The sequence below is a fragment of the Microcaecilia unicolor genome, chromosome 6 (genome assembly GCF_901765095.1).
Source record: "Microcaecilia unicolor chromosome 6, aMicUni1.1, whole genome shotgun sequence".
Lineage (NCBI taxonomy): Eukaryota > Metazoa > Chordata > Amphibia > Gymnophiona > Siphonopidae > Microcaecilia > Microcaecilia unicolor.
Window position 1 is genome coordinate 71148060 of NC_044036.1, and position 21902 is coordinate 71169961.

Consider the following 21902-nt stretch of genomic DNA (forward strand, 5'->3'; position numbering starts at 1 on the left):
ACTCATCGGTGAATGCCCATTATAGAACAGCATTGAGCACCAATTTTTGAGAATTTATTAAGTAGAGGAGTGTGGTAGCCGTGTTAGTCCACTCTTAAGGTTATCAATAGAAATCAAACAAAATAAAACATGGAAAAGAAAATAAGATGATACCTTTTTTATTGGACATAACTTAATACATTTCTTGATTAGCTTTCGAAGGTTGCCCTTCTTACTCGGATTTTCCGATCTGAGGAAGAAGGGCAACCTTCGAAAGCTAATCAAGAAATGTATTAAGTTATGTCCAATAAAAAAGGTATCATCTTATTTTCTTTTCCATGTTTTATTTTGTTTGATTTCTATTGATAACCTTGAGAATTTATTGAATCTAGCCCTATGAGGGCAGATCCTGAAAATGGGGCAAGGATAGGAAAATGGACACAGAGGGGAGACTCTGGACAGGATGGCTAGGTACACAGAGGAAAGATGGATGGTGAGCATAAGAGAGAAGACTTGTCAAAAGGACAGGAGACCCTGGAAAGAGAGTTAAGAAAAAAAATAGAGAAAAGCAGAAAGACATACTTGGACCAAAGCACTAATCAGACAACAAAGGTAGAAAAAAATAGTATGAATTTATTAATGATATGATGTGGGACATGTGCATCCCTAATATCTCACATTTCAGTATCTTTTTCTATTACTATGACAGGTTTGGCTTACTAGAGCTCCCAAGGGATTCCTACCCCTCCCTATTACCTTGGAGAGATGTGGTTATAAGGGGCCCAGCTTAATTTTTCCATTCAGTCTAGCTACAACACTGGCCAGCCAAGCCACTTTTGCTTTGTAACCTCTGAAATTTAAGTGGCCCCATTCCCACATGGGTAAAAAGACCTCATCTGGACTTAGAGGAGCAACATCAGGTTTAAGGATAGCAAACAATGGAGTCCTTTTACTAAGGTGCGCTAACAGATTTAGCTCACGCTAAATAAGATGCCCATAGGAATATAATGGGCATCTTATCATTTAGCCCATGCTAATCAATAGCGCATGCTAAATCCATTAGTTCACCTTAGTAAAAGGACCCCAAAAACATAAAGCAATTATTGTTTTTCTGTTCTGCAATTTTAAAACGTGTACAAAATTAATTCCTAAATAAAAAAATAAAATAGGTCCTTTCACAGGAAAAGTATCCTGTCAGAGGTTTTCTGTCTTGAAAATCTGTCAGGGTGTGGAATTGTATGACTGGATTTCTTAAATCCCAAATGAATTGTAGAAAAAAAAAAATCAGCCCATTGCCAGTAACATCTGTACTGTATTTTCTTCTGTTATCAGAAGCATATTAACTGTCTTACGTTCATAAGTTAGCTTATTACATTTCCCTTTTCCCTAGATGACCTATTAAAATGCAACATTTTTAGTAAAAGGAGCCCTAAATGTTTTCTAAGCTACGGTAAGCAGTAGCGTACGCTTACCGCAGCTTAAACGGGCTTACCGCAGGATGCTCTGAGGCTTCCTGTGGTAACTTTGCAATGTGCGAGCACAAACCACATGCTAAAAAAAATAATTCTTATTTTCTACATGTCTATGGTCAGAGAGTGGGCATTTCTGCACAAATCAATCACTGCATGCTAACTGGTTAGTACAGAATTAGCGTGTGAGACCTTACCGCCTATTAGATAGGTGTCAGGAAGTGCTCACACAGTAATGCTCTAACCGTATAGATGCCCATAATATTCCTATGGGCTTCTACAAGTTTAGCTCACACTAAAACCACTAGTGCGCCTTTGTAAAAAGAGACCTAAGTATTCAGTTCACTGAAAGTCCTCAGCATGTGCTAATGGATACTAGTACAGAATAAGGGCCGTTTACTACGGCGCGTTAGCGTTTTTAACGTGCCTACAACTAGCGCGTGCAGGTGCCTATAGGGATATTGCAGGCGTGTACATGGTTGGCGCGCATACAGGGTTAACGTGCGTTAAAAATGCTAACGCACCTATAATGCAGCTTAGTAAACAGGGCCCTAAATAAATATTGTGCTTCCTTCTAACATTACAATTAAGGAGCAGAGTTATCAAATATGGGCTACCATTAAGACATACCCAGGTCCCATTCTATGCAATGAGACCTAGTTACTAATAACTGTGGTTGCAAATAAAATAACGTCTTTTTTTTTTTTTTTACAGTAGGCCAAAATATTCAATCCAAAAATCTATCAGAAACAATATATTATATGTTTCACTATTTCTTTTTAACAGTAGCCCATGTCAATAACCTCCCCCCTAAATTTATGAATTATCCATGAGGACTGCTAAACAGACCACAAAGATGTGGCTTGCATTGTCATTTTTTATATTGTTTCAGATAATTAACTTGGGGATTATATTAAATGTGTGCGCAACCCAAAAAATGTTCAGTTTATGTATATTTAAAATAAAATTTCCCAATTTTCCAACATTTTTTTAAAGATTGTTGGGCTTATTCATTTTTAAAGGCATGCATAATATGCATGCAGTCAAATGTATGCGTGTTAATTCATAGCTATGCCCAACGTATAAGCAATTTACCCACATCTTAAATTTTTAGGTGTCTGAATGAACCAAATGCGCACTCAAAGGATAACACAATGCTATGCATGCGAACTGTATCATGTGTATTTTAATTTTGTAAATCACTTTGGACAGCTTTGAATGAATGAATAAAAAAGCATCCCATTAAAACATAATATTTTATAGTTAAAGCCTGATATTTGAACAAGATAATGAGACTCCACTCACAAGAGAGAAGCAGCTTTCTCCAAGAGCTGGGGCTGCAGTCCAACAAAAAAGGAAAACCAAACACTCCCACGAGCAGGAAAAAGGCAATTGCAAATCTCCCTCATATTTAAAAACTTTTAGTTTCTGATCTATCACTATATAATCCAGCTGTTGATTTGAAGAGATCATTTGCTGCAATAATGTGGATTTTTTTGTACTAAGACATATATACACTGCTTAATGTAATATGAACATGCTCTAAAGGATTTCAAACGAGAGTGGATCCAACAGCTTCCAACAGCTCTACTAAATGTACCACAAAAATGTGAACTGGTGATATTTCTAAAGCAAGTGTGAAGAAATGAAAAAAGTATTGTTTGGGGTGGGGGGCTTTCTAAGAAGCCGGTGGTGGGAGACAGGGATAGTGCTGGGCAGACTTATACGGTCTGTGCCAGAGCCGGTGGTGAGAGGCAGGGATAGTGCTGGGCAGACTTATACGGTCTGTGCCAGAGCCAGTGGCGGGAGGCGGGGCTGGTGGTTGGGAGGTGGGGATAGTGCTAGGCAGACTTATACGGTCTGTGCCAGAGCTGGTGGTTGGGAGACGGGGCTGGTGGTTGGGAGGCGGGGATAGTGCTGGACAGACTTATACGGTCTGTGCCAGAGCCGGTGGTGGGAAGCGGGACTGGTGGTTGGGAGGCAGGGATAGTGCTGGGCAGACTTATACGGTCTGTGCCAGAGCCGGTGGTGGGAGGCGGGGTTGGTGGTTGGGAGGCGGGGATAGTGCTGGGCAGACTTATACGGTCTGTGCCCTGAAGAGCACAGGTACAAATCAAAGTAGGGTATACACAAAAAATAGCACATATGAGTTATCTTGTTGGGCAGACTGGATGGACCGTGCAGGTCTTTTTCTGCCGTCATCTACTATGTTACTATGTTCCGATTGTCAGCTGCTTTGACCAATATAATTTTTTTTCGTTCTTGGCTGATATGCAAAAAGCAAAAAAAAATAAAATCCAAACAATGTGTTAAAATGAAATGCTACTGCACAGGTTTGTGATGTGATTTGATGAAGTATCATATTTCATATCAGCCTAATGATAAGGGCAGTGGGCTGAGAACCTGGGGAACTGGGTTTGATTCCCACTGCAGCTCCTTGTGACCCTGGGCGAGTCATTTAACTCTTCATTGCCCCAGGTGCAAACTTAGATTGCAAGCCCACTAGGTACATATAATATATGTAAACCACTTTGGTTGCACCCACAGAAAGGTGGTATATCAGATCCATGACCATGATATGTACACTAACATATTTTGCAGATGCCTTCTGTATGGAAGCTAAGAGGTTGATAAATCCTTCAGAATAAGTTTACCCAAACTCAGTCCTTGAAAGCCACAAAACAAGCCAGGTTTTCAGGATGTCCTTAATGAACATGCATGGAGAGCTGCATGCCCATTACATCCACTATATGCAAATCTTTTGTGCATATTAATTAGGGTGCCTGTTTGTGGTCCCTGAGGATTGGACACCTGCCTGCTTTAGGATGTACTTAGCAGAAAGGTACATTTCCCCCTTAGAAAAGAAATTATAATACAAAGAACTTACGTGATTGGTGATTAGGTCTTCGATTTGATGAATCTGTTTCAAAAAACAAATACCATTTAGTATAATGTGCTTTTGGTGTGTGTCTGTATAGACAGCCAAAAGAAAAAGATACATTTTACAAAGCAAAATTACCATTATAATATACACCAACAATATTCTGTAATTTACTCTCCTTTATAAATTTAATATGAGGACTATATAAGCCTTGGAACGTAGTACATTTCTATTCTGTTTTCACTCCAAACACAACCTCTAGATTAACAGGTGGCAGTTATTGCCTAAGAAAGGAATTTTATTTGTCCTGAAAAATATTCACACATATTTGCTAGCTATCTTCTGCATACAGTGACCTTGTTAGTTTTCTATTGACTCAGTTTGGACTAAAGGACTAACATTTTCCCAATTAATGGCCATGTGCTATCATTACCATTAGCGTAACCATTAACAAATATTAGCGTGTGAGCCCTTACCACCACCTATTTTGTAGACAGTAAGGGCTCACACGCTAATCCCACACTAATCAGTTAGTGTGTGGTAATGTGGCTGCGTTAACTGATTTGCGCTGTCATGTCTACTCTCTGTCCTGGACATGCCCCCTCTGAGAAAAATTCTAAAATATTTTGTACTGCATGGTTTGTGTGCGCACACTGGAATTTTACCGCAGGACACCTTAGCGCTTCCTGCGGTATGTCCTTTTAAGCTGCGCTAAGCGCAAACTAGTGCTTACAGCAGCTTAGTAAAAAACCCCTGAATTATTTACCCCCCCCCCCCCCCTTTTACAAAGCCACGCTAGCAGCTGCCGGTGCGGCAATGCCGACACAGCCCATTCAAAGTGAATGGGCTGTGTCGGCATTACCGCACGCTTTTGTAAAAAAAAAAAGGGGGGGGGGGGGGAGATTACTTTGCAAACTTGAGCCTATCAGCCAAAACATAACCCAGTGCTCAACACCTTTGAAAAACACTACAAATGGAACAGAAAAAGAAACGATGTCTTTAATAGCCTAAAACATCTTAGAACATGCTTTGCAGCATTGTGTGTCATACACATGATCAAAGCAGTGGAAAGAACGATTAACGAAAGCACCAGTGGAACTGACAGGGACAAAGATAAGTTGACATGTTGAGAGTCTCAAAATTAATAAATGATGGTGAAGGGATTTATCCTTAGGGGCCCTTTAACTAAGCTGCATTAGGTGCTAAAGTGTGCCTAACGCAGCTTAAAACTGCATACTGCGGGACACCCTCAGACATCCAAATGTGCACGTGCTAACTGCATGCTAAAAAATATTTTTAATTTTTCTTTTGGGTGGGGGGGGGGGGTGCATGGGGGGCAGAGAGTGGATATGCCTGTGCTAATCAGTTAGCACGGTTACATTTCCATGTGCTAACTGGCTAGCGTAGGATCAGCATGTGAGTCCTCACCACCTACAAAATGAGTGGCGATAAGTGCACACGCGTTCATTTTTTAATGGCTGTGATGGCAACATTGGCACAAGAAAGAGGCCATTTTGCCATTAAAGCTGCGGTAAAAATGGCCTTAGTGCACAGTTAACACTTGTAAAAATATACCGAATCAGTCTCCAGCTTCAAAAAATGTTATCATTTTATACCTATATATACACATATCTTGGTCCTGGACCTAAAGTTATATTTACCAGTACTTTAGATCCAGAACAAAAAATTTGAAGCCTAATATTTGTAGGAGTCGGAGTTGAAGGTTTGGTATACTGACTCCACAAAACCCTTTAGTCTCTAGGCTCCATGGCTAAATATTAGAATATTTCAAGGGCTTCTATTCTTAGGTGTTTATAAATTGTAAATGTAGATGTTTATTCTCCAGCTAATTGAGATTTCTTTTTTATCAGTGTTTTTGCAATACAGACACTACTGCTGGGTAACTTTTCTGGTGGAATCAAATACATACATTTGTGTCACTTCGGAGTCGTCATGACCAAAAAGGCACAAAAAATGGACATTAGGGATGCAAAACAAATCAGAGGTGAGGTGAGAGAGTACTAGGGGAAGTGGTATTTATCCAACAAATACCCATGCTAAGCTTTTTTTTTTTTAGCATTGGGGGGTGATTTATTGATATTTAATAATAACACCTAAAACCTGAAGTCTTAAGTATATTACTAATTAATATAACTTTCTATCTTTAATAGCTGTTTAAAGATAAGCCTTATCGGGCACAAGGACACAGGTTAGCAAGCTTCATTTTTTCTGGCTTACTAGGGATGGCTGGAACTGGGAAACAAAAGAGCACTGTAATGACAGGCCACTGCATTGACAGCATAGGGCAGGCTATGTTCCTCAGTTTACATGTACCTTAGTGTTAAGTTTGGATCTCTACTAAGTAATTACTGCATTTAGGCATCAATAATGCCTATGGGGGATTTAACTGTGATAACTAAACATCCCTCTTATGAATTGATCTCTATTGAACTGGTGACATGAAGGGCTAATCCCACTCCGACAGATATTCAGACTTTGGAAGGCAGTCTGGCTAAGTGCCGCAATCGGAGCTGAGTCTGGATATCCAATGACCGGTTGTTTCCAGTGACCGGTGTTGAATATCTCGAGTCTTTTTGAGCAGCTTAAACTCAACCGGCCAAGTTAACATTCAGCGCTGGCCGTTTAAGTTAATAATAGCTAAAGATAGGACTGCTATTTAGGTGGTCCGATTTGGCTGCTAAACTTAGCTGGCGATGCTCTGAATATTCACGGCTAGCCAGTTATATCACGTGATAGAGCTGGTTAGCCATTATGCGCTAATATTCAGCGGAGATAACCAGCTATTTCACCCTGAATATTAGTGCTTAGTCGGTTAAGTACTATTTAACCAGGCAGGAGCCGTTCCTGGATGGTTAAATAGCGCTGAACAACGATCAGATTGCCTACACTACCAAGAAAATGATATACATATTCTAGAAGGGGGAAAGGGAAATGGAACTTGATATACCACATTCTGAGATTTTTGCAACTACATTTGAAGCAGTTTACATATATTCAGGTACTTATTTTGTACCAGGGGCAATGGAGGGTTAAGTGACTTGCCCAGTCACAAGGAGCTGCAGTGGGAATTGAACTCAGTTCCCCAGGATCAAAGTCCACTGCACTAACCACTAGGCTACTCCTCCACTCCACTATACCAAGAGTATAGTGAACACCAGCTCTCCTTTTAATTACTTAATAAAAGCTTATTTTTGGTTTTCTAAATCAAACTAAAACACCTTTTTCATACAGTGTATAGAACTAAAAGTATTAGACGCAACCACAGCGACAAATTTACCTGTGTCCCACTAAATTGAAAAAGATGGCATGTCTAATTCTGAAGGCTTGTATGGAGCACCGTACGAAGGGGAGTCAATCAATCAATGAAAGAGGTAAAGATTTAGGTGTAAATATTCAGCCGGTAGCAGTCACTGTTTTTTGGCTACTGCTGGCATTATGGCTGGATATTCATGCAGGGCCATGTCTGGGCAAGCAACATCTAGCAGAGGTGGTCCAGAGAAGGAGAAGACAATCATGGATTTGCCAAATGCAATTTTATTATGTGATGACCCGACTCAGCCAAGTTTCGACACAATGCATTCATCAGGGGTCAGCAGATTCTTCAATGTAGAAAAAAAGCAAATGGCAAGTATGAACACACTCCTTTTCAATCCACATACAACCAAAATTTCCTCTGGTATCAAGGCACCACTGGACTGAAAAGGAGTCAGATCATCACATAATAAAACAAAGGTCGGGCAAGGAGGGGGCCAGCAAAGGAGAAGGGACCCGCACCGTGGAGTGTGCAACCCCCGGGGTTGCAGCAGGAATGTGGAACCCCCACAGAAACCAGACCAGCAGGTAGGTTCCAGAGGCTGTAGAGTGGCAGAAAACCCGGCAGCAAAATCACTTGCTTGATATCTGTGAATAAAATATGCCCCTCGGGTGCATGTTCCATTACCTAGTTCTGAGCTACCCAGGATTTGATATATATACCATCTAGGCATGCACACTTATATGTACATGTTCACCGTACAGTTTTTAAGACCCCTTTTTCACATGTAAACCTTGCTTCCCATGTAACAAAGTTTTCCTCATACTGCATATTTTCCAAACAAAGCACCGTGCATTTAACACATGTGGCGTATATGGATTTCCATGGGGGTGTGGCTCCACTTGACTTACCTTCCATTGCAGTGGTTCCCAAACCTGGTCCTGGAGGCACACCAGTAGAGTATGGTTTTTGGGATATCCACAATGAATATTCATGAGAGAGATTTGCACGCAGTGGAGGTAGTGCATGCAAATATCTCTCATGAGTATTCATTGTGGATATCCTGAAAACCTGACTGGCTGGGGTGCCTCCAGGACCAGGTTTGGGAACCACCGTTCTACTGTATAATACGAGATTCCCCAAAAATGCAATTGTGCCTGAGACAAACAATAGCTTGGAACAGGCTCCAGAAAATGACCTCGGAGCAGGTTTGCTTACCCACATTCTACTGTAGGGTAAGGCACGTAAAATAACAATTTATTATTACGAGACTGTTAAAAAACAAGTCCTGATGTTCTAGCTTGTAAACAACTCTAAATTAGTTTTGGCCACAAAATGCTCTATTATACTGTCATTAGCACATCTGCACAAACCTATTGTTAGTTTATACCCAACAGATTCCAACATACACTCTTTACTTTACTGTAGCTTTCCTGAGTCTAATTCCTTTAATTCCTAGTGGGAAAAAAAGAATGCTAGGATTTATTTTTTTTCTCTTAATCGTGCGCCTCCACAGAGTTAAGCAGAAACAGTTGCTCTTTACTTCCCTCAGCTGTATTTCCGTAAAGCAGAATTAAGGAGCATAAATACACTGCACAGCCGAGGCTGAAAAGATTTCTGTTTTCTAACTTTGGATTTCCAACAGAAACGCATTCCAAGAACTGTCCTTAACGGTGTCAAATCACTGAACAGTTACTGAAATTTGTTTATCTGCATTTAACATTACTTTCATTTCAAGAAGCATTACCTTCAGGATAGCAATATATAACGCCCACTAAAGACTGCTTATCTGTATCTGATGTGGAGTTCTATTGGTTCCAAAATAGCTGCTGTTAGGGTGAATGAAACTTCATGAAAAAAGGTGCCAAATTTGATCAGAACCTGTATGTGTTACTAAATGGGTCAAACCAGTGGCGTAGCTATGTGGGGCCATGGGGGCCTGGGCCCCCCGTAGATTTGGCTCTGGACCCCCCTGCCGATGACCCTCTTGACCCCCTCTCCCGCCGCCAACCCTCCCTCGCCATTGCCGCATGCCACCTTTGCTGGCGGGGGACCCCAACCCCCGCCAGCCGAGGTCCTCTTCTTCCGGCCCAAGGCTTCCTTCTGTTTCTGTGAGTCTGATGTCCTGACTCACAGAAACAGAACGAAGCCTTGCGCCGGAAGAGGAGGACCTCGGCTGGTGGGGGTTGGGGTCCCCTGCCATCAAAGGTAGGCGACGGGGGAGGGTTGGTGGCAGGAGGGGGGGGGGGTCGAGAGGGTCGTCGGCAGGGGGGGGGAGTCAAAGTTGTTGTTGGTGGCGGCGGCAGGAGGACTCATCGTCGGCGGGGAGGGGGCTAAAATGTGCCCCTCCCCTCGGGCTCTGGACCCCCCTCCCGCCGAAGTCTGGCTATGCCCCTGGGTCAAATGATGAAAGAATTATGCTGGATCGAACTTTTGTGGCTTTAGGGTGGAAATTCTATAAACTGGATGCCTCTATAACACCTGGGGGAGGGGAGATCCCTAGAGGTAGATCCAATAAATGGTACCCAAAGTCAGGCACTGGGATGATCTGCATTACGCTAACATACTTGAAAGGGCACTCTGTGTGGAATGGCCTTTACAAAATACTAGCTTAGTGTTCATTTCGCGCCTAATTTCTGGGAACACCCTGCAGGTTATGATATTTAGACATGCATGTTATAGAATAGAGTGTAGGGTAGATTCAAGTGTAACTCCTAATTACTGCCAATTAAGTGCTTAACTCCAATAATTGATTGTTGTTGCCTAATTGACTAATACATTTACACACAGATCTGTAATCCATGCCCAACTTCGGGAGGCCAATACAGAATCTGGCAGTAGGTGCCTAAATTGTATTACAGAATACAACTACTACTAAAAAAGGGTATGAGTTAAATTAAATAAAAGTTAAGGATCCTATAAAGTTTATTGAAGACAAAGAGAGACACAATGAATTTAGAACTTTTCAAAACCAAATGTACTACCTGTTGGTTCCTGTGGATGAGGGACTACAGCCAGGGGCTTGGTAAAGGTCTTCTTGTTTCTCATCATAGCCAGGATCATTTCACTATTAAGAGAGATACAGGCTTCATCAGGAGGAATGCACTGTAGGGTGAAAAAAAGCAGTGAGTGGGGTCAGGGACTCATCCAAAACAAACCCTTTGGAATAGCTGCACAGCTGTTGTCTTATCACTGTTGCTCAGTACAATTTACCCGAGAAAAACAAGAGATTCAAGTGTTATCATAATCCCCAAACAATCTGTGCAATACACAGGCAAAGGAAATATATTTTCAGCTGCCCTTTGATGAGTAAACATTGCTGCAATACTGATTCTTGTAGAAAAGAAAACTGGTGAAAGGTGCAAGAAATTAACTGAAGTTACTGTCTTAACTAATTGTAGAATCATTAGAGGTCATGAACTGTGCTTATTCCAGGATGTGGCAACGTGTGACAATTTTTCAAAAATGTTTGCCCCTTCATGCAGAAGAGTTAAAAAGAGCCCTCATGGGAGGACCTCTGATTTAGGCTGGATATTACCATTAGGGTTAAGCAGCGCCAATCTGAAGAAGACAGCCACTGGGTAAAAGCGAGTGCCGATTGTTCCCGCTCCCGTCACCCCTGGTGTGCGTCAAGATGTTAGGGGGTGTCAGGGCGATAAGAGAAGCTGGCACTTTTTTATGGGAAGAGCAGGGTATTTTAAGGGCTCAGAAACATTTTACTCCTATGTTGGGGCTGGGGAGAGGTTGGGTCCAATCCAGTCTACTGGGCCACAAGGGTGTTCATTTCCACTTTCGGAAAATAACTACAGCTCTTGAGCTGTAGCTATTTTTCCCAACTAAAAGAGGCCCTAATGTGCTCCCAAGATCCAGGTGTTTAATCATCTGCGAAAATTCAAGTCATCCTTTTCTCCCTTAATCTGCAAAGGTACTTGACTCCATAACTGCAGGCACCTAAATGCAAACACCCGCCACTGGGTGCAAAGCAATTTTAATTTGGCTGGCAAATTCAACTGGCTGTGGACACTCCAGGACAGAACTGTCTTTATATAATACTCATACTATCATAAGCATCAGAAATCCTACCTGTTTTACAGGCATAGATGCCTTTACCTACTCAACAGAGGAGATAAATATTCACAGCTACATTATTCCTGCACATGCGTCGTTTAGTGTATTTCATAATCTAGGTGTGTACTTGGTAACTCTGCCTACACACTACCAAGTTCCTCCCATGTTCGCACCATCATGTCACTGGCATGTACTTTCATGCTCATCGTTTTTTTTTATAAAAAGCCACTTCCATGGAAGAAAAATAAACATTTATTATGTTGATTATTGCAATGCTTTGTTGGTAGGTTTGCCAAAATATGCCCTTCTTTCATTGCAAATTGCACAGAACCCTGCAGCTCGAGTTCTTTTAGGGCCGAGGTTTTTTTTACTCAAGCACTGGTTCATTCACATTGGCTTCCAGTTGATTACAGAATACAGTATAAAATGTTGATGCTGGTTTTTAAAGTAATGGTGAATTATTATGAGTTCCAGAAATTACTAAAGACTTTCCTTTTTAGAATATATTTTTCTTAATCCATAGATGTTAAATGTTGTTTCTGATAATTCTGACTATTTTGTACAAATATCTGGATTATGCTCTTTTTCTTGTTGTTATCTACTTAGAACTTGTTGGCTGTAACGGGCTTTAAGACCTTAATGTAATGAAATTTAAGATGATATACCTAGATGAATATAGAAATTCGATATTCTATATTACAGGAGCAAACTTGTGGAATGCTATACCTTGAGAGATTAGAGCATTGAGAAATTTGAATGATTTTAAAAAGGCCTTAAAGACCTGCCTGTTTCAACAAGCATTTAATATTTTTTAAGATAGTGTCACTGATAAGAATCGTTGTTTTATGATATTATGCTGAGATATATAGTTTCATTTTCATATGAGTTTGTTTTATGTTAATGTATGTTGTTTATTGCAGTTGAATGATAGTTCAGATGAAGAACATATTGATACATGAAGAAATTGGACTATGTATGTGTTTTGTACTCTGCCCAGAATTGTAGATGGTGAGGATTAGAGATTTTTAAAAAGTAAAGTAAAATGAAGTATTACTTTATAGTATTAGGATATACATTGGTAGAGTCCTTTCTATATAAATTTCATTGCATGAAACAGGGAAAAAGCAACAATATAAAACAACAAAACCCAAAATGTCCACTGACCTTAGGCAGTCCTTGAGTATCTCTCTCCTTCTTAGTGCATAACGTTAGTTCACAGTGTAGAAAAAGCACGGATATATTGAATAAAGGCTTAAAAATAAAGCTGAATCGTTTTTTATCCGTCTGTGCATGTGGTACTGGAAAGTTGACTTTTTGTACATTGTAAAATTTAACAGATTCATCTTTAGGACAGATGTTCTCAATAATTGTGTATTCAGACATCATATCAGGGTTTGAATAAGCTGAGATAAAGCATGTTTGAATGGCAAACCCTAGTTCTTTATTGGCCTTTGTCACAGAAACCTGAAGAAAGAAAGAAAACACATTAAAGCTGTATTTCAGCAAGGCTCAGAGGGTGCTCCTCATGTTTCTGTTCAGATAACGCAATGTACTCATGTCTAACAGTTCAAGTTTAAAGCTGTGAGCCTAATTAGGAAGGAATGACTAGTTGATATCTGTTCTCATAAATCAATAGTAAAAGTCCTCTTTCAGTGCAATGTAAGACATGTGTTGTGTACTGGAAATTTGCCAAGTTAGGATTCCTTTAGAGTCACCCTAAAATAACTAAACTCAGCAGTTCTTGTACATGCACATATCTTGAAAAAGTGCAGACATACAAATCTTAAAAACAGGAGCATCATCACAAACCAGCAAGTGACTGTGAATATATACAGAACTTTATTTATTTATTTATTTATTTATTTGTTGCATTTGTATCCCACATTTCCCCACCTATTTGCAGGCTCAATGTGGCTTACATAGTACTGTGATGGCGATCGCCATTTCCGGTAAGAGAAATACAGAGTGGTCAAGTGTTAATGTTCATAGATGACAGAGGGGCTCATTTTCAAAGCACTTAGCCTTCCAAAGTTCCATAGGTTCTATGCTTTGAAAATATGCCTCAGAGTATTTTAAGTGATCAAGGAGAGAGAGTTAGTTTTTGGCCAGTTCTGGTAAGAGTTCCAATTGTGTTGCAGAGTTCAGGAGTTTAGGTTGGTTCTTTCTGGTATGCCTTTGTGAACAGGTTGGTTTTTAACGATTTCTGGAAGCTTGTTAGGTCGTGCATTCTTTCTGTGACGTTTGGAAGTGCATTCCATAGTTGCGTGCTTATATAAGAGAAGCTGAATGCATATGTTGTTTTATATTTTAATCCTTTGCAGCTATTAGACTAGCAACCTCTGACAGTGGTGTGAACTGATGTTGTCCTACCACTTAGATGTTATAATTGATGCCCAATGCTTCGGGCATTCAAATGCCTACATCAGGGGTACAGTTAAACACTGCTACTAGGATGTATATCACACTTTAAAAGAGAGCACTCAGGGTAAGTGCACAAAGGTCTCTGGAAAGAACCACCCAGTATTTCCACCTCAGTAAAAATCACAGATTTAGAAATACAGAGCGATTCCCAAAACAAGTCGCATGCAGCGAGCAGCTCAACAGGAAGGAAGACAGTTGGTCATCTGAGTATGCACAGAACAGGCAATCACTAAGGGCGGCTGCTCTGTGCATGCTCAGAGTGGAACTAGTATATGGCTTTCATACAAGCATGGAAGCTGTATGCATAAACGCTAGTGTAAACTTTTTTATTTTCTCAAAACTGCTGTGGGGTGTGCTCGCCAGGGCTTGAGCAATGGTTGACGGATGGACTGTCATGCTGCAGCTCGCCTCTTCCCTGCTTCCCCACTGCCAGGAAAGAGGGCGTGAGGAAAAAGTGGCACCCGCTTCCAATTCCACACTTTACTGCCACAGTCAGCGATCTCCTTGCTCCGGTGTGTCTTCTCTCTCCCCAGCATCTTTCTCCTTTTCCAGAGCAGCAGAGGACCCTGGAGCGGCTGGAGTACTTACAACAATGAAGAACTGTCAGGACCAACAGCTCCAGACCTCCCGTTCAATTTTCCACAGTAAAGGTAGGGGCTGCTGCTGTGCATCGCTTTGAATGTACATTTGAATATAATTAGCTCATTATAATAACTTTGCATACAATTTTCATTAGCTGCTACTGTGACAGGAAAAGAGCTCGCAGAAACCTTTTATGCATGTCTCGCTGAATTCCTTGCTCACTAAACTGGCTAGAACCAGTGTAAAAACCACGTTGTTGGCTCATTAAGTTTTGTGCATCTGGCTGTCAGGGCCTTATTCTATAAAGGTTATGCTCCTAAATTATGAGCATAATCTATGCTCCAAAATACATTAAGCTCATAATTTAGGCGCTTAAATTTAAGAGCGTAAATTTAGGAGCATAACCTTTATAGAATAAGGCCCTCAGTACTTCAAAGGTTTCCAACACTGAGCTCTCAGAGCCCAGTTTGGGCTTCTTCAAAACTTGACATTTGAATACTGAAACATGTTGGGAAATGACTTTAACATCTAAATGGTAGACAACATCAATTTACACCTCTATCAGAGGCTACTCTTCTAATAAAGTTGTATATCTATAGAAACTGGTTGGTTTGTGTTGCTGCTCCTTTTTTGAACTTGTGAATTGCTGCAGCTGCTTTGTAACTCTTCCTACTGGCATACAAAAGGCTGGCATTTTCATGAATGGATTTCCAGAGATGAACAAGGAAACAAAAGCTAACAATCAGTAAACTCCTTATTCCTGCATCATGGTTACTCATTACGAGATCCCTCTAAATGACGAGGCAGAGAGAAGAAATAGGAAAGAGGGTAGGTACCAGGGCTTTGGCACTTCATCTCACATTTTCTTAAGGTCTTTCTCCTTCCCCGACTCAACCTTCAAAAGCCCTTCTAGTTACTATCAGGTCAATATTCAAAGCGATTTAACTGGCCAGAAATGGCTGCAGACCGGTTAAAATGCTTGTTCGGAGCTAGCCACTAATTTTCAGTGGCCCTTAACTGGTTATCACTGCTGAAAATTAGCGGTTAGTACCTAAGTGAAAACTAGCTATTTTGGAGGCGTTCCGGAGGTGGATTCAGCACTTAACCGGCCAGGTTAACCACATAAAAGTCAGTCCTATCTTTATGTGGTAATCCATAGCCACTTAAGTGCTGAATACTACTACTACTTATCATTTCTATAGCACTACTAGACGTACGCAGTGCTGTACACTTGAACATGAAGAGACAGTCCCTGCTCAACAGAGCTTACAATCTAATTAGGACAGACAAACAGGACAAACAAGAGATAAGGGAATATTAAAGTGAGGATGATAAAATAAGGGTTCTGAACAAGTGAACAAGAGTTAGGAGTTAAAAGCAGCATCAAAAAGGTGAGCTTTTAGCTTAGATTTGAAGACGGCCAGAGATGGAGCTTGACGTACTGGCTACGGAAGTCTATTCCAGGCATAAGGTGCAGCAAGATAAAAGGAACGGAGTCTGGAGTTAGCAGTGGAGGAGAAGGGTGCAGATAAGAGAGATTTACCCAGTGAACAGAGTTCCCGGGGAGGAATGTAGGGAGAGATGAGAGTGGAGAGGTACTGAGGAGCTGCAGAGTGAATGCACTTATAGGTCACTAAGAGGAGTTTGAACTGTATGCGGAAACGGATAGGAAGACAGTGAAGTGACTTGAGGAGAGGGCTAATATGAGCATAACGACCCTGGCGGAATATTAGTCGTGCAGCAGAATTTTGAACAGATTGAAGAGGAGAAAGATGGCTAAGTGGGAGACCTGTGAGAAGCAAGTTGCAATAGTCTAAGCGAGAGATGATAAGAGTGTGGATGAGGGTTCTGGTAGTGCGCTCAGAAAGGAAAGGGCAAATTTTGGTGATATTATAGAGAAAGAAACAACAGGTTTTAGCAGTCTGTTGAATATGTGCAGAGAAGGCGAGGGAGGAGTCGAAGATGACCCCAAGGTTACGAGCTGATGAGACAGGAAGGATGGGAGTGTTATCCACAGAAATAGCCAGCTCTGCAAAAACCAGATATTTAATGCCGAAGTCAAGACATGGCCCAGCACTGAATATCTGAGAACACCACCGGTGGCAGTCAACAAAATGCTCACTGCTGCTGGCTGATTATTTACCCCTATATTTCTAGAAGTCTAGTTAGCAGTGGTATCTTGGCACCATTAAACACAGCTATGGGGCATCAGAAGGGCAACACAGTACTTGCTCAGGGAAGCAAGGCCACCCCTGGAGATTTAAAATATTAACAACCACGGAAAACTCATATGAAACAAGGCAGATAGGAGTTTATAAATGCCCTCCAAATGGCAAATCAAAACTTGGAGATTTATTCTTCCAATCACTTCTCATACACTCATTTCAAGGTCTTAATCAGAGATTAGGAACTGGATGTATCTGTAAAATTTACAAGGATTAGCAACAAGGCTGCAGATGAGAACCAGGGAAGCCAGGGTTCAAATCCCACTGATTTTTCTTGCGATCTTGGGCAAGTAACTTACCCTCTCATTCTATAACTTTAACACCTAAATGTAAGTATCATTTGTACACTAAAATGATAGAATACCAGCATTTACGAGTATTAAGTACAAGTGAGCAATCAGCGTTATTCAATAATTTTGGCTCGTAATTTGCTTAGCACATAAATGCAAGGGGGCACACATGTTGGCAGAGCATAGGAGGGGCTCCCTCTTGCGCATAACTTCTAGAATACTGTAAGATGCATGCTAAAATGCTGCATTTATTTAATTTATATATTAGGAATTATTTACCGCCTTTTTGAAGGAATTCACTCAAGGCGATTTACAGCAAGAATAAGTCAAACATAAGCAATAGACAATTACAACAGTAAAAATATTCAAACAATACAAAGTATGGCATAGTATACTACATTACAATGTCAACACAATAGGGTGTAAGCAAAGATGGAAAATATAGACAGATAAGACAGAAGAACAGGAGTAAGAAAATAAGGTACTAATTTGAAGTAAGTTACAAATGAGCTCAGAAAGGGCTAGGGTAGGAGTGGATAAACGTGCAATAATTTGAGGAAAACAGAATCTCTTTCAGTACCTGTGAAAGGCATATAGACCCATGCCTAACTTATCTTGAATCTCAACTTAAAGAATTATGCACTGGAGAGGGCAATTTTCAAAGCGATTTATGTGGGCCCAAAGCCTTTTACCCATACATATCAACTGTCTGAAAATCTAACCACCCTCAATGTTCCTAAAAGACCGTAATGAGTATACTTTTAGTCAAACTGAGAAGAGGCATTCCTGGGGTGTGCTTATACTGGAGGGTGAAAATTGTGTGTGTAAATTGTATGTTCCAAGCTATGCTACTCCTGCAGCAAAAGCCTACCTGCAGGTAAAACAAGAGCCACAGCCCTACATACTTTCCAGCTATTGGCAACTGTCAAAGTGGAACCTTTCAGGCTCATTCTCGAAAGAGAAGGACGCCCATCTTTCAACACAAATCGGAAGATGGGCGTCCTTCTCACAGGGTCGTCCAAATCGGCATAATCGAAAGCCGATTTTGGGCGTCCCCAACTGCTTTCTGTTGTGGGGACAACCAAAGTTCATGGGGGCGTGTGAGAGGCATAGCGAAGGCGGGACTTGGGCGTGCTTAAAACATGAGCGTCCTCGACCCATAATGGAAAAAAATAGCGTCCCTGATGAGCACTTGGACGACTTTACCTAGTCCTGTTTTTCTTACGACCAAGGCACAAAAAGTTGCCCAAAATGACCAGATGACCACCGAAGAGAATCGGGGATGACCTCCCCTTACTCCCCCAGTGGTCACTAACCCCCTCCCACCCTCAAAAAAAAAAACAACTTTAAAAATATTTTGTGCCAGTCTCTATGCTAGCCTCAGATGTCATACTCAGGTCCATCACAGCAGTATGCAGGTCCCTGGAGCAGTTTTAGTGGGTGCAGTGCACTTTAGGCAGGCGGACCCAGGCCCATCCCCCCTACCTATTACACTTGTGGTAGTAAATGTGAGCCCTCCAAAACCCACCACAAACCCACTGTACCCACATCTAGGTGCCCCCCTTCACCCGTAAGGGCTATGGTAGTGGTGTACAGTTGGGGGTAGTAGGTTTTGGGGGGCTCAGCACACAAGGTAAGGAAACTATGTACCTGGGAGCAATTTGTGAAGTCCATTGCAGTGCCCCCTAGGGTGCCCAGTTGGTGTCCTGGCATGTCAGGGGGACCAGTGCACTACAAACGCTGGCTCCTCCCACAACCAAAGGGCTTGCATGTGTTCATTTCTGAGATGGGCGTCCTTGGTTTCAATTATCGCTGAAAATCAGAAACGACCAAGTCTAGGGACAATCATCTCTAAGAACGACCTAAATTTCAAGATTTGGGTGTCCCCGACAATATTATCGAAACGAAAGATAGACGTCCATCTTGTTTTGATAATACGGGTTTCCCTGCCCCTCCACTGGGACGTTTTGCGAGGACGTCCTCAGCAAAACTTGTGTGTCCCTTTCAATTATGCCCCTCCACGTGTACATTTCCTTCAGAAACTCATGCAAAGACCACAGGTTGAAAGTACATGCTGATTTTGCATCAATGCGGGCAGTCTGAATATTGTCCTTAAGTTTTCCAATGTTGCTTTTCTTTTTGAACTAAGTAAGTGCTCCCACAGCAATTTTTAAAAAATGACCACAGGTTAATGGAAATCTCAGCACACAAAAAAGAGGGTTCAGAAGAACACACAAACACAAGCAACAACAACAAAAAAAAAAAGCACAGCTGGGCCTTCAAGACTGTGGCAAACAAGAGTCCTTTATTCTTAAAGGCTCGACATGGGCAGTGTTTCGGCATAACGCTTGCCTCAGGGGTCCAAAATAAATGATGGCTTTCGAAAATAAAGACAGACAAAAAAATCCTTACACAGTTTTGCAGAACTGCTAGCTCGCATAAAACCTCTGTGGTGAGCACTGTCAGTTAATGAAAAAACGCCAATGTGGGCAGTTTAAATATTGACCTTAAGATTTACAATGTTACTTACCTTTTTTAGCTAAGAAAGTGCTCCCACAGTAGTTTTTAAAAAATGGCCACAGGCTAATGGCAACGTCAGCACACGGTCATTAATTAAATACAAACTTGAGGGTTTTTTTTTATTTTGTTTTTTTTACAGCCACAAATAGCCTTAGTGCACAAGAAAGACCTGTGTAAGGGCACATTGAGGCCAATTTTTACCACAGCTCTGTAAAAGGACCCCTATATGAAACTCTCTGTTCTCTCACATTACCGCGCTATTATAGCATGGTAGTACAAAGTGTATAAAAATTTTTTAAAAAAGAACAAAATGTTCTTTTTGATGCAGATCTCCATATATGAAAACATAGCTATACATCTATATCCATTTTTTTTTACTGTATTTATAGAGGGGCTCTTGGCAGTAAGCCCAACGCGGGCTCAACGGGAAGTACAACCAGGCTACCGCAGCAGCCCGGCGGTAGACCCCACCCCCAGTGTGCCTCATTTCCAGCGCCAGTGTGTACCTGGCGGTAATAGGGTAGTGCCGCGTGCTGCCCGGTTACCACCGGGGTAGCACGAGAGCCCTTACCGCCACCTCAATGGGTGGTGGTAAGTGCTCCCACCCGAAATGTCCATTTCTTTAAAAGAAACCCTGCCTTTTTACCTGCTGCGGTAAAAGGGGGCCTCAGCATGCGTCAAAAACACACGCCAACTTCAGCGCAGGCCCCATTTTGTGAGGTAGCAGTTAATTCACATCAACTTGAACGTTAAGGCCTAGATTTAGTAAACGGTGCCCCAATTTGGGTGCCAAAACAAAAACCGAGCACTGAGTGGTAGTTTATAAATGGCACTCCAAGATGTTTATAGTTCGTGATTTGCTAAACTGCTCTAGCTGCCAGGGCAAAGCAGAGCATTGTACAGTCTAAAAATATGTCAAATAGGGAAAGGAAAAGAACTCCATAAAAAGATAGAAAGATATTCATTCACACAAAGAGGACAAAAACATACAAAAAAGAGCTACACTTTAAAGAATCTATGCAATTTAGCTGGAAACTGCTGTCCACTCCATCTCACCAAAGGCTTGCCTGAAAATTCAAGCCTTTAAATTCGATTTAAAACGCTTAGTAGATGGGTCACTGTGGAAGATGAGAGGGAGATTATTCCAGGTATGGGGAGAGAGGAAATAGAAAGCGCTGTGTCTGATTGTTTCCAAATTGTCAAGTTTAGGGCTTGCTAACACCAGACAGTGATCATTTAAGGAGGAAAGTACCCTAGCAAGGGAATAAAGAACAGCAAGATGTGAGAGATAATCAGGAACACCTATTCTGTAAGCCTTGAAAGTCAATAGTGCAATTTTATAGGTGATCCGGTATTCCACCGATAACCAGTGGTATTGTTTCAGTAAAGGAGTACGATTACCAGTGTGGCAGGCATGACAAAGTAGTCTGTGTTTTGGAGGGTGTGTAGTTTTTTCAAGGTGGAACGTGGTAAGCCTGAGTAAATGACATTACAGTAATTCAGATGGGATGTGAAGAAGGAGAGGAAGGTAACGGATATCTCTAAATTGGTGAAAATAGAAAAAACGAAGCTTAAGCAGACAGTAAATGTGAGGTAAAAATGATAGTGAAGAATCTAGAACCACAGCTAAATAGCACAGTTTATAGAACAGCACGTGGCGCCAAGTTCTGTGCCCAACTGAAACCTGGTGCAAATCATCGTGTGTAAATTAGGGGCAGACTCTCCCAAATTCTTTACTATTGCATGCATCTTTTGTGAACGCTCCTGATCCACCCATGCCCTTCCCATGGTCATGCCCCTTTTTCAGTTGAACGCTACAAATTTATGCACACATCTTTATAGAGTAACACCTAACAAAATGTGCACGTAAATCCAAATTGTTGCCAATTAATGCTAATAATTGATAGCACCACTAATTGATGCTAATTAGTTTGTTACTCAGTTAAATTGCAAGTGCAAATTGGGCGCGCACCCAAATTTAAGTGCCAAAGCGCTTAACACAGGGGTCCTTTTACAAAGCTGAGGGAAAAAGGGCCCTGTGGTAGTGGTGGGGGCTGTGTTTCCCACGTGCCAGGGCCCTTTTTAGCACAGCAGGTAAAATGCCCCAAAAATGGCCAAGCAGTAAGTTAACTCTTACTGTGTTACCATGTGGCGGGGAGCACTTACTGCCACCCAGTACGGGCTCCTGTGATA

The 21902-nt window shown here is 41.4% G+C and overlaps 1 protein-coding gene across 2 annotated transcripts in view; it reads right to left on the bottom strand.

Annotated features, from left to right (window-relative positions):
- TGFBR3 (transforming growth factor beta receptor 3) overlaps positions 1–21902 on the bottom strand; it is a 350647-nt gene that overhangs the window by 31471 nt on the left and 297274 nt on the right. For both annotated transcript variants that reach the window (XM_030207075.1, XM_030207074.1), the window contains exons 12-14: positions 12836–13135; positions 10588–10708; positions 4336–4368 (exon numbers count right to left, since the gene is read on the bottom strand). In XM_030207075.1, coding sequence (XP_030062935.1) covers positions 4336–4368; positions 10588–10708; positions 12836–13135 — 454 coding nt within the window. The remainder of the gene's footprint in view (positions 1–4335; positions 4369–10587; positions 10709–12835; positions 13136–21902) is intronic.